This window comes from Triturus cristatus, chromosome 4_1 (assembly GCF_964204655.1).
Source record: "Triturus cristatus chromosome 4_1, aTriCri1.1, whole genome shotgun sequence".
In the NCBI taxonomy this organism is placed as follows: Eukaryota; Metazoa; Chordata; class Amphibia; order Caudata; family Salamandridae; genus Triturus; species Triturus cristatus.
In genome coordinates this window covers 1175904545-1175918769 of record NC_140585.1, presented here as the reverse complement: position 1 = coordinate 1175918769, position 14225 = coordinate 1175904545, and the positions used below count along the sequence as shown (strand labels likewise).

Sequence of the window (14225 nt, the reverse complement as noted above, 5' to 3'; positions counted from 1 at the left end):
CTTTTTTGCCCATCTTTCTGAGGTCCTTTTGTTCCTTCTCTCTTTGGTCCAGCAGGGCTCAGCTCTGGGCACTATCAAGGGCTACCTTTCCGCTCTTTCAGCCTGATCAGCCATCTCTTTTCAAGTCCCCAGTTGTCAATAGATTTCTCAAAGGCATTACTCACCTTTTCCCTCCTATTCCTTTTGTGATGCTTCAATGGGACTTGAAACTGGTTCTCACATACTTGATGTGCGCTCCCTTTGAGCTTCTTCATAACTGTCCTTTGCAGTTAAAAACTTTGAAAACTGTCTTCCTCTTTACACTTTAGATGTCAGAAGAGCCCTTTTATACTACATAGAAAGAACAAAGTAATTCCGTAAGACCAAACAACTTTTTGTTGCTTTTGCTCCACCTCCCAATGGCAGTCCTATTTCCAAATCAGGTATTGCCAGGTGGATTGTTGAATATATTCAAACTTGTTATGCAAAATCAAAAAGAACTTTAACAATACCCCCTAGAGCTTATGCCACTCATACAATAGGGGCTACAACGGCTTTCTTTTGAAACATTCCCTTAGCTGACTTTTGTAAGGCTGCAACATGTTCTACACCACTCACATTCATCAAGCAGTATTGTTTAGATGTGTTAGCAAAACAAAAAGCTAATGTAGGCCTAGCAGTACTCAGAACACTCTTTCAAACAACTGCAACAGCTACAGGTAAGCCACTGCTTTGGGAGAATACTGCTGCATCGTCTATGTAAAGCATGTGATCTACAGCTCACATGCTTTGAACGGATAATGTTACTTACCCAGTAAGCATCTGTTTTTGGCATGTAGAGCTGTAGATTCACATGAGCCCACCCGCCTCCCAGGGTACCTATACCTGTTGCAGATATATATATATATATATATATATGTTCGAGGTATGTGGGCTGCTGAATTCATATCTGTGCATAGATCGCTGCCTAGTGTTGGGTCCGGATGATTGCACATTGTTGTCCTGGAAGAGTCTTCGAAGTATCACGAGATAGGTGGCTCCTCCCCTGGACTACAGTGCTCATGGGCATCCTCTCCATCCTTAGATTGTTTTTTTCCGCCATTGGGTTCGGATGTGCTTATCTTAGCTCAAGTTAGGAAACTTTAGTTTAAGGCCAAAAGGCCTTTAGTTCTCGTCGGTACTGTTCCCGTTCGGTATCGACCAGTTTCTTTAGTGTTTTAGCACCTTCTTCAAGCTTTTCAGATCCGCTTTGGTCCGAACATCGAACTTCGATCGTCGATGGAATCGAGGACTCCCTTCAAGGGATGTCCTTTATGCCACACGAAATAACCACACATCGACGTCCATCCGGTATGCAACAAATGTCTCTCACCAGATCACGATGAGTCGAAATGTATGGCCTGCACCCGGTTCCCCTCGAAGAAGACTCTCCGGAATCGACGGGCAGCGAGATTGGAGGCGCAGCAATCAACGCCTGCCCCGGCCAACATCTTTAGCACCGAGGACGAAGACGCCGAGAGCGTAGAAGACGTAGACTCCAGCCACGCTTCCGAACACGACTCCCGATCGGAAGACGACGACGAGGTGATCTTTGAGGGCGAAGACGTCGTCGAAGAGGTAGGAGACTACGATGAGGCCCTTGGGGCCGAGGAAGATAGCTCCAGCGAAGAGCTAGGCCAACCCGTCGATACGGAGGCCGAGAAACTAAGTCGTCATAAGGCTCAGGTCGAGGGATCACCTGCGGGCCTTACCCAAGATCGATCACACGGTTCTTCGGCCCGCCTCAAGGCCCGGCCTCGAACATTTCACAGGAGCCATTATTATCGAAGACGACTGGATTCCCTTCAGTGAAACCAAAACTGTCCATCGCACCGGTTCCATCGAAACCGAAAGGGAAACAGGTTGCGATCCGCTCGAAGGCCTCGAAGCCCTCCACTCCTTCGACGCCGGCAAAGGTCATCAGCTCCGACCGCGCCAAAAGAGATTTCGGTGCCGAGCTCACCGCAACGAGTCCGGGCGCCGAGCCGAAGAAGAAGGCCCTCTGTCCCCACACGGCGCCTCGGCCTATGGCACCGAAGATTATGGCCCAACCCACCAAGGTCAAGGTGGCCGACCCGTCTGCGTCGACGTCGAAGACGACGGTGCCTGCCAAGTCATCGACTCCGAGCGTCGATACCTCCCTTCGGATCGACGACCCAAAGACTGGAAATAAGTCGGATGCCGCTTCGACGCCTACCTCCAAGGTGCCGATCGGTTCCAAGGCGCCATCTGCGTTCACCGTGCAACAGGTCTCAGCATCGTTGCAACGCATCAGGGACCGGGCAACCCTCCACTCTACGTCGGGTCCCGAAACGCACAAGGCCGCAAAATCACACTCGGCGCCGGCGCACATCACATTTGGATTGCCGCCACCCACGGCGCCGAAAATGTTCGAGATTCGGACACGTGTCCGCCAAACACAGCCCCTATCCACTGGACAAACCGATATCGAGCCTTCACAGGCACACTTTATCGACGCCGACACTGGTTGGTTGATGCTCCGCAAGCGGAAAATCACGCCAGAGAGGGGCTTGGACTCATACAAAATTCCTCTGAAACACAAATTGCCGGCAGGATCAGAACCAGTGCTTCATGAACACTTTCAACCCTTCCATCAGGATCCACCGTCCTCTTCTCCTACGCATTCAGAGGCAGAGGCAGGAGAGGACTATGTAGGGGATGATACCACCTACCCTGGGGATATCGATCCTGATGATCACTTGCAAGACCCAGATCAGGCATGGGATGACCCCACCGACCAGGGTAACGCTCCAGATACTCCTGACACGCAGCTTTACAATATAAAGACATCTCCCACAGAGGACACTGCTGCCTTTAATGCCCTCATAGAACGGGCTGCTGCCAATCATGGAGTGGAACTCCATTCTGACACTGTAGAAGAAGACTTCTTAGTGGACACTTTCGCCTCCTCTGAGAAAACTCTGCCAATGTTGAAGGGAGTTCTAAAACCTGCAAAAGACATTTTTAAAGAAACAACCAGGGCACGGGTGCTGAACCCCAGAATCGAAAAGAAATACAAGCCTGCACCCGGAGACCCTATGTACATTAGGGGTCAGTTACCTTTAGACTCCATGGTTGTTGCTAATGCTCGCAAAAGAGCCCACTCACAAACAACGGGTGATGCTCCTCCCCCCGACAAGGAGTCCAAAGTGCTGGAGACATCAGGCAAACGGATAGCAGCGCAAGCGGCAAACATCTGGTGCATTGCCAACACACAGGCACTCCTTGCCCGTTATGATAGGTCCCACTACGACACACTAGAATCACTGCTACAACACTTGCCAGATGAATACAAAGAGGCAGCGGAGCTCCTTATCAGAGAGGGACAACTCCTTACCAATGCGTCCATCAAATGCGCACTGGATGCAGCCGACACTGCAGCAAGGGCGATCAACACAAGCGTCATGTTGAGGAGGCACGCATGGTTGAGAATCTCAGGCTTCAAGCCTGAGATTCAGAACAATATCTTAAATCAACCGGTCAACCCAGAATATTTATTTGGCCCTGAAGTTGACACTACCCTCGAAAAAATTAAGAAAGACACTGAAACTGCAAAATCAATGGGGGCTCTGCAGTCGCAGCAGTTTCGTAGTGGCTCCTTTCGTCGCCCCGGGAATAGAGGAGCAGCTAGAGGCCAGGGGTCCCAGCAGCAGTACAATAAAGAGGGCACACAAAGTAACTATGATAAAACCACCAGAGGTGGATGTCGTGGATCCAGCACCAAAGGCAGAGGACGTGGGTACGGCAACACCAGGTCCTCCCCCCAAAAACAAACAGTGATGCCTTCTCCCTGCCCCCCGACCACATAACACCTGTCGGGGGGAGACTCCAACAGTTCTGTCAGTCTGGAAAACCATCACCACAGACAGGTGGGTCAGGGACATTATCCAGTACGGTTACTGTCTCAAATTAACGTCCACTCCACCCAACATACCGCCAAAGCACCGTCCTATGTCAGTAGAGCACTTGGCATTATTGCAGCAGGAAGTACTAAGTATGCTGCAAAAAGGTGCAATAGAAGTTGTGCCCGTCAACCAACAGGGGACAGGGGTGTACTCTCTGTACTTCTTAATCCCAAAAAAGGACAGTTCGCTCAGACCTATACTAGACCTGAGACCCCTCAACCACTACATTCTCTCAGAGCATTTCCATATGCTCACCCTACAGCAGGTTCTACCGCTTCTCAGTCAGGGAGACTTCCTAGCCACACTGGACTTGAAAGATGCGCATTTCCACATACCCATACACCCATCACACAGAAAATATCTCAGGTTCACTATTCAGGGGCATCACTATCAGTTCAAAGTTCTCCCCTTCGGGGTAACAACGGCACCCAGGGTCTTTACCAAGTGCCTAGCAACAGTGGCTGCACATCTACGGAGACAACACATTCACGTCTTCCCTTACCTGGACGATTGGCTTGTTCAGGCAAAGTCAGCCCAGCAATGTGCCAGCTACATGTCCCTCACCATTCACCTTCTTCACAGTCTGGGATTCTCACTAAATTACCCAAAATCACATCTCCAACCCGCACACGTACGACAGTACCTGGGCGCGACCATAAACACTCTGGCAGCCACAGCTCAGCCAAATTTAGTGAGGATCAACAGCATGCAACTGCTGATCACAAAGTTCAAACCTCAACACTCCCTTCCTGCGAGAGTGTTCATGCAGTTGATAGGCATGATGGCCTCCTGCATTTTCATACTCCCGAAGGCGAGACTACATATGCGCCCGCTTCAGGAGTGCTTGGCACGTCAATGGAATCAGGCTCACGGACAATTAAAAGACCTAGTGTTGGTGAGCGGTCGGGCATACAACTCTCTGCATTGGTGGAATCCACAAAACCTTTGCAAGGGCCGACTGTTCCAAGAGCCTGTTCCACAAATCATACTGACAGCGGACGCCTCTCTCCAGGGATGGGGAGCTCATGTACTCAATTATACAGTGCAGGGACTATGGACGACACAGCAAAAGAAGATGCACATCAACGTTCTGGAACTGATGGCAATCTTCCTAGCCATGAAGGCATTCAAAGTACACTTGTGCAACAAAGTCGTGTTGATCCGGACGGACAACATGACTGCCATGTACTACATACAGAAGCAGGGAGGAACGCACTCTCCACAGTTGTCTCATCTGGCTCAGAGCATGTGGAAGTGGGCCATTCAGAGGAACATATTCCTCATGGCGGAACACCTCCCGGGCAAGGACAACCAGATGGAGGATCTGCTCAGCAGACACAGCCACCAGATGCACGAGTGGGAGCTACATCCGTCAGTACTCCAACCGTACTTCCAACAGTGGGGTCATCCAGAGATAGACCTATTCGCCACAAACGAAAACGCAAAATGCCAAAGCCAGGTTCCCACATCCGCAGTCACAGGGCAATGCGATATGGATGAACTGGTCCGGCAGATTTGCGTACGCTTTTCCCCCAGCGCCATTAATACCGCTAGTGGTACGCAAACTGCGACAACACTCACTGACACTCATCCTAGTTGCTCCCACATGGGCACGCCAACCATGGTACACCACCTTTCTCAAACTTTCCGTGGTGCCGCATCAAAGGCTGCGGATCAAACCCACACTTATAACGCAGAACCATGGCGAAATTCTGCACCCAGATCCGCAACAGCTGAACCTGGCAATCTGGCTCCTGAAGTCTTAGAGTTTGGCTACCTAAACCTGCCACCTGAATGTATGGACATCATCAAGGAGGCCAGAAGACCCACTACCAGAGCTTGCTATGCGGCTACATGGAAGAGGTTTGTCATTTACTGCAACAACAATGACATTAACCCGCTGGACGCATCCATTCAAAACATCATCTGTTACCTCTTACACTTATACCGATGCAATCTGGCATACAACTCCATACGTATCCATTTAACCGCGATAGCAGCCTATCTTCAAAACAGGCAGCACCTCTCTTTATTCAGAGTGCCTGCCATCAAAGCCTTCTTGGAGGGACTCAAACGAGTAATTCCCCCAAGACACCCACCGGCACCGGTGTGGAACCTCAATGTGGTCCTCACCAGATTAATGGGTCCACCCTTTGAACCTCTCCATTCATGTGAGATTCAATTCCTCACCTGGAAAGTAGCTTTCTTAGTGGCAATCAGTACGTTAAGAAGAGTTAGTGAACTCCAGGCACTAACCATTCAAGAGCCATTCATACAGGTTCACGCAAACAGAGTTGTACTACGTACCAACCCCAAATTCATGCCTAAAGTGATATCGCAGTTCCACATGAATCAAACTATTGAACTGCCTGTTTTCTTTCCAAGTCCACAAAATGTCGCAGAGAGAATGCTCCATACACTAGATGTAAAGAGGGCCCTCATGTACTATATAGACAGAACTAAGGATTTTAGGAAAACAAAACAACTTTTCGTTGCCTTTTCTCCACAACACAAGGGCAACGCCATTTCCAAAGCAGGGATAGCCAGATGGATCGTTAAATGTATTCAAATTTGCTATCAAAAAGCTAAACGCACATTAACGATTCCCCCACGAGCCCACTCAACACGAAAGTTAGGGGCGTCCATGGCTTTCCTAGGAAACATTCCTTTACAGGAAATATGTAGAGCAGCCACATGGTCCACTATACATACATTTACCAAACACTACTGTGTAGATGTACACTCAAAACAGCAGGCAGCTGTAGGACAGGCTGTTCTCAAAACTCTTTTTCAGACTGCTGCAGCTGGCACGGGCAGCCGCCGCTAATGGAGGGACTGCTATATAATCTATGCACAGATATGAATTCAGCAGCCCACATGCCTCGAACTGAATATGCTACTTACCAGTATGCATCTGTTCTTGGCATGTAGGGCTGCTGACATTCATATCGCCCACCCTCCTCCCTGGCGCCTGTAGCGGCTGCAGCACTCAGAATTACTGTATAGCATGGTCATCACTTACTGTATATACTCCATCACTGCCACAATGGCGAAAAACAATCTAAGGATGGAGAGGATGTCCATGCGCACTGTAGTCCAGGGGAGGAGCCACCTATCTCGTGATACTTCGAAGACTCTTCCAGGACAACAATGTGCAATCATCCGGACCCAACACTAGGTGGCGATCTATGCACAGATATGAATGTCAGCAGCCCTACATGCCAAGAACAGATGCATACTGGTAAGTAGCATATTCAATATATATGTGTATGTGTGTGTATGTATGTATGTAAATATTTATATATATATATATATATATCTATATCTATATCTATACATACACATGTATCTATCTTCAACTCTTACTAACTCCATTCTCAACCTCTGCGGGGAAAAACAATCTAACAGTGGAGTCAATGCCCATGCGCACTATCACCAAAAGGAGGAGTCACCTATCTTGCGACTGGAAAGGCTTCTTCAAAGAAAAACAACTTGCAAACATCCAGACCCAACACTAGATGGCAGGAGTATGCAAAGCATGTGAATCTACAGCTCTACATGCCAAGAACAGGTGCCTACTGGGTAAATAACATTATCCTTTCATTCTGTGTCTAACTGTCCCTGAGGCTTATGTTGTCCGATTCAAGCAACTCTGATCACTCAGAGGAAAAGGGGGTACAGGCACCTTCTTGCCTCCTTTCTTTTCTCAAGTTAGCTCTTTGATTTCTTTGGACTGTACATAGGTCCCTGAGCTTGAGAACAAACCATAACGCATCACCGACGTTCATGGTAGATCTGTGTATATCTAGGCACTCTGGCAGTTCACATATTTAAAGTTACTTGTATACACTTTCCATTGCATTCATCTCACTGCACCACAAGGTTCCCATTGGGTCGCATTTTCTTTAATCCAATTAACTGCTTTGTTGTTGCTAGTGTTCATAAATGTTTATTTCTGTCTCTTAACCTTTTTGCTATGCTTTGCTCAGTCTTCCTTGTTTTCTGCAATCAGGGCCCAGACAAAGCACGGTCTCAGCTCCTGATAATCGATCGTGGCTTTGATCCAGTGACTCCGCTTCTCCACGAACTGACTCTTCAAGCCATGGCCTATGACCTCTTGGATATCCAGCAGGACATTTACCAGTAAGAAATGCTCTTGCGGGGGGTGGGGGTGGGGGGGGGGGGGGTGGGGGTGTCGTCCTGGGAGATTGCAAATGTTGGAGTGATATTATCACTGATGTCATTGAAGATGCCACGAGTGATGTAATATGTGGGGTAATTAGCAGTGCATGACCAGGGTGCAAGTTATAGTTAACTTAGGGCACAAGTTATAGTTCCTTGAGATAACTATAACTTGTTAATTTCTGTGCTTTTTAGAGTTTAAAACATTGCGTTGTTACTGAACATTTTACCTAACTATACTTTTACTTTAACCTTAGTTTTTTTCAATGAATTTCAAGTTTTTTTTAGTTTTTTTTACATAAAGTAATATTTTATTACCTCCGTAATTCCAAACCCCACAGGGGTGTGCCCTGCAGCCAACCCTCACATGCAGCCAACTCCCTGTTGCAGATGGTCTATGGCCGAATGCGGTGGGGATTGTGCCGAGCCCCCTCCCCAAAAGGCAGCTGACCAAATGCTGTGCAGGGCCTTCGGTCGTGCGCTGCGGGGTTTTGGCTACAGGACACCGCCTGCAGCCACCACTTACATCCAGCCAACCCCACACTGCGCACGGCCTTTGGTCTGGCCAACCCCTCCCCAAAGGCAGCCAATGAATGCCAAGTTGTGCAGGGCCTACGGCTGTGCGTGGCAGGCGATTGGCCTCAGGGCCTGGCCACGTTGCCCCTATCCCCCAAGCCTTATTGGAACCTCCTTCCCTGGGTACGAATTAAAGGGGGGCGGGGCTTCCTCCCTCCTCGGCCCTTTGCCGCTTCTCACAGACTGTATCACTTGTAAAAGAGAAGGAGGTTGTGCGCCGCTCGCCCTGGGGACCCCCATCCCCCTCGGCCATATTTTTTGTTTAAAGGGGAGAAGACTGTGTGGCCCCCCTCCCCAAGCCTTGTCAGGCTCTAGGAACCCCATTCCCAAGAGCCGTTTTTATTTTAAAGGGGAGGGGGGCAGCCAACCCCCTGTGCACGGTGTTGCGTTGGCCACCGGGCCTAGCCTGCTAGAAGCGAACTCTACATCGCACACAGCCTTCTGGCATGGGCAGCTTTTGGTTGGTCTCTCAAGAACTCTCCACACTCGGGCAGATTTACTGACTTTGTCAAAGTGTCACAACACCAAAATATAAAAAGTGAGCCTATTGGCTTTATCAAGGGGTGAGTTTCGCAATATATATATACATAAAGCAGATTTATCATCTTTCTCCAAAAGTCACCAATATTTTTAATCAAATGTATGTTTCAATAATTGAGACAGTGCAATGTTTATTAATGTTGATTACTATAAAAATGTTTAATAAAGTTTTAATAGAAAATGTCTGACTTCTTTTTACATAGTTTTTATTAATACATTTTGTGGGTAATAAATGTTAAAATAAGTAGTCAGAGACCTTGTTTTTATTTTTTTAAAAGAAAGCAAATAATAATAAAACAAACATGTCTCCGAATCTTTCTTTTAACATTTATGGGCCCAGACAATACATTCATAGAAAAAAACCACGAACAGGCCTTGCACTCCAGCGGAAAAGCACAGAGCTCCAGCGTGAGGTGCTTTAAAAAATATGTAAGTTCTCCTGGGATCATGGATTTAATCACCATGGAGATTTACTGTTTTTTTTATGCTGCCGTGTGGCTGCTGCTGTCCCCAACAACATAAAAAAAGGTTGGTGCCCTTACCTATTCAAGGAGCAGCACCAACCCAAAAACATAGGCTCTTGCTGGGCATTATGGGGCGATCCTTCAAAGGATGTGTGAATAATAAGAGCGATTCCTGCCACTCATTTATTATTATTATTATTTTTTCGTTAATTTATTTTGGTTGTCCTGATGCCTGCCTGAGACACCCATATATTTTTTTAAAGGGAAGGGAGGCCGACAGTCCCCTCCCTCTCTGAGCCTTTGCTTTCCCCAAGGATCCCATCTCCTGTAGTCATTTCTTTTTTTTTTATTGTGGCGAGGAGGCACACTGACCGCCTCCCTGAGCCCAGTTGTAGGTGCCCCAGGGCAACAACAAACTGCTACTTTTGTGGCTGATGAGGTACGCCCACGTCCCCCGCAGCCCCATACTGTGTGCTGGTGGGAGCTTGCACCTTTCCTTTGCTCCTGCCCGAACAAGAGCATTTTTAAATTGCTCCTGCTGAGCATGAGCAAAGTAGAGTTCCCTGCCCAGGAGGGTGTGGGTAGGGAATAGGGACAAGGAACCACAGTGTGCAGGGGGTGAGCTCCCCAGTCGCTGTGTATCATCTTCCCGGGGGTTGGGGTCCCTTGAGTGGATACCACCACGGGGAAGGGGGCGCATTGCTCCCGTCCTCTTTTTTGCAGTTTATTTTACTCTGGTGTTTAGAGTCCTGGGGCCCAGTAGAGGCTTGGGGAGGGGTGTCACAAGTTATAGTTACCTATAGTTACAAGAGATAACACTGGTGAATTTCAGTGTGTTTTTTTGTTTAAAATGTGGTCACTGAAATTTTCACATAACGTCACCTTAACCTTTTGTTTTCATCAGTGAAAACCTTTTGATTTTTTAAAATGTATTTTGTTTGTTGGTTGACTGGGGTGTGAGCCCTAGTCAAGCAACAGTCTCAATCCCTTACAGGGTGAACCACAAAAAGTCGCTAAATTAACCTGTGCTTAACACTGGGTAGCTTGGCACAAAAAGCAGTCAGGCTTAACTTGGAGGCAATATATAAAGTATTTATGCAGCATACAAACACAAACAATAATAACGTGAAAACACAACACAAGATAAATCCCAAAGCAATTTAGAAAAATAGAGTAAAATGTATTAAATTATTTGAAACTAAAATGACGAAAATCTAGTTAGTAGAACCGGAGTTATGAATTTGTAAAGTTTACTTGAAATGTAGCGCCTAAAATACCAAAGCGCCAACCGCGTACATCTTGTCGCGCTAGACCAGGTCGAACTCAAAAGTTAAGGCCAACCGCGATGGAGCGTGGTGCGGGTACAAGAAGTGATTTGGACCCGGTTAGCACTTGCCTGCGAACATAAAAACATTGTGAAAGAAAAGTGTCTGAGAAGGTAGACTTTCAGCAGGGCAAGGCTGCAGAATTGAATGAGGAGGGAATGTCATTGTCGAATGGCTGTAGAGCGAAGCCGCAGTGAAGATTTTTACCTCCAGACTTAGCTGCTGAAATGGAAGTTGAAAACCACCAGTGTGACGAAGCAGAAGGCTGTAGCCGAAGACACTACCACGAGGTCGAATACTCGTTTGGCAAAGGACCATTGAAATGGATTTGCTGCTACGTCGAAGAACGTAGTGGGAGAAGCAGTTAAGTCAATCCGACCAGGAAAGCACCTCGGGTGGGTAGGTAAGCAGGTTGGTCCCGGTCTCCTCCCGGTTCTCAGAGCACCTTCAGGCCATATTTTGTCTAAGTCCTCAGTTTTGGAAAATGGCCATCTGGGCACCTTTAGCACCACTGTCAAGGGACCAGAAGTAGATGGAGACCTCTTGGGTGTTCAGTACTCTCTCAGCCTGGGTCTAGGTGCGAGGTTAAGATGGTGGGAGCCTGTTATGTCCCTCTGGCTCTGAAAAGGAGGACAGCAAACTAGCCCTTGGAGTCACTTCTGGCAGTCCTGGGTGCAGATAAAGATGCAGGGCTGGCCTCAGAGTTGAAGGCAGGTTGCAGGCAGCAGAGCAGTCCTTTCAGGTACAGCAACAGTCTGGCAGATTGCACAGCTGGTCACAGCAGCAGGCAGTCCTCCAAGAGTCCTTCGGCAGGAGTATTCAACTAAAGAGTGGGTCTGAAGGTCCTATTTTTATACCCTGGTGCCCTGCTTCTAGACGGTGGGAGAAGGCTCTAGAAAGGTTACTTAAAGTGCACAATTTACTACTTCCCTCTTCCCTACCTATTGTGAGGAGACAGGACACAGCCTATTCAGGTGCAAGTAGGGCTATGCTCCGCTCCATCCCCCCACCCCAATCCTGTCAGTGATGGCCCATTGAGTCACAGCTAATCTCATTATTGTGTGGCTGACTGGGAGTAATTCGCAAAGCCTAGCTGTCAGCTGCACCCAGTCATGTGACCCAAGACAGGCTGCAAGCACAAAGGGCTAGGGTCATGAAAATTTCAATTTTCTAAAAGTGGCATTATCAAAACTGTAAGGAAAAATCTGACTTTACCATAAAAAAGAGGGTTTTTCATTACAATTTCCTAGGTACCAATCATGACATATTTACATCCTCTCAAATAGGATGCAGCTAATTAAATGTATTCAGGAATTCCCAATGTTATACTTAGGGAGGGGTAGGACTCACATTAGTGAAAAACAGATTTGGGAGTTTTTCACTACCAGCACATGTGAAACTTTAAAGTACAGGTCTACCTATTAATGATCGGCTACCTAGGGCACACCTTAGGGGGACCCATATGCTATAAAAATAGGAGTTTAAGGCTTGGCAAGGGGTTTTAAATGGCAAGTCGACATTGCAGTGTGAAGCTGCATTCAGGCTGCAATGGCAGGCCTTGGACAGGTTTTAGAATTCTACTTAGGTGGGTGACACAATAAGTGCTGCAGGCTCACTGGTAGCATTTCATTTACAGGGCCTGGGTATATTGTATACCACTCTACAAGGGACTTACAAGTAAATTAAATATGCCAACTAGGTATATGTCCATCAAACCATGTTTATTGTAGTGAGCACAAGCACTTCAGCACTGCCTGCTTAGCAGTGGTAAAGTGCTACGGCCAACAAAACACATTCAGCAAAAAAAAGCGGAGATTAAAGGCAAAAAATATCAGGGGGTCCCTGCAGAGAGGGCTGAATCCAAATATATATACCATCTTGTTTCATAATAGAGGTTATTGTCAGTTTCTCCTAGTCATTGATTAATTTGTTGATGCGCATCAGTAGAATCCTACACCTTTGATCCAGCACTTAGATACTTATTATTTAAGGGTTTCTCTTTCTTACCGAAATTGCTTATTGTTTGGTACACAGAATTGAATTTTGTCATGCACTAAAGTTCCTGCTATCATTGTTTGCTTCATTAATTCAGGTCCTCCTGGGTAGTTCTTTACTTCTGTTGAAGGATGCAGGGTTCAAACCCTGTCTGCACAGTTTTGCAGAGTTCACAGATTTTTCACATTGTGAAGTCGCAATTTTTGTGAACAATTTTGCCTACTTTCAAAATTTTCTTTAAATAAAAGATTTGTGCAAGAGACTTCAACAAGTTCAAATACATTCTTCGTGGAGTTTTTCCTTGTACAAAACCTGCTTTTAGCAATTTTTCAGCAGTTTTTTTAAGCTAGATAAGGTAAAAAAATTTAGGATGTTTGCAAAGTTTTAAAATAAAATCACGCTGTTAGTGGTTGCCAGGTTTAGCAATATTGCACATCCAAAAGTTATATTTGTTTGTCCAGTTAAAGGCTTTATCTGCTGGTTCTCAATTTTGAGTCCACTTATGAACATGCATTTGTGAAAGTCAGTAGGCCTCGCCTATGGGAGAGCTATTGACTGCCATTCGGGTGGGAGTGGACAATGGTAGGGTGTGTGGAAGGGGACGGGGCAATAAAAAAATGCTATGAAGCGGCTAGTTCTGGCGATGTCATATAGCTTTTTTTCCTTATGGCGCTTGGGGTGGGGTAATAAGCAACAGGGACAACACGAATGTGGAGGGTAAGAAGCAATACAATTGCCACCCAAAAATTAGCATTATGGATTTCAGTCCGTAGCTGAGACAGGGTTTTCTCCCATGTCCTCTTCTGCTCCTTTTATCTTGGCAGAACTTTCAAGACTGACCTAGCCACACTTCCACTGATAATTGGTTATGCTTGCTTTTGTGCTTGACCTTCATTTGCTTTCACAGGTATGAGACGACAGGCATTAGTGACAACCGGGAAAAGCAGGTGCTTCTGGATGAAGATGACGACTTGTGGGTTCAGTTGCGCCACATGCACATTGCAGATGTCTCCAAGTGAGTACAGCATGAGGATAACTCGTAGATTTATTTCAACTTCTGGTACAATCTCATCATATCTCGCAATCTCTTGTACCACTCTTACATATGTGCAATTCCTCCAGTCTGTCTGCAACACTCACAAGCACACAAATTGCTGCTGCTAGATCCCTTTTCCTTCCTCGTGTACCAAGTCAAAAAT

General features: G+C 46.8%; 1 protein-coding gene across 1 annotated transcript in view; it reads left to right on the top strand.

The window, feature by feature from the left end:
- Positions 1 to 14225, top strand: part of STXBP2 (syntaxin binding protein 2) — a 290447-nt gene that overhangs the window by 187166 nt on the left and 89056 nt on the right. Inside the window, exons 9-10 of the mRNA XM_085654395.1 lie at positions 7957 to 8087; positions 13934 to 14041. Of these exons, the coding sequence (XP_085510521.1) occupies positions 7957 to 8087; positions 13934 to 14041 (239 nt within the window). The remainder of the gene's footprint in view (positions 1 to 7956; positions 8088 to 13933; positions 14042 to 14225) is intronic.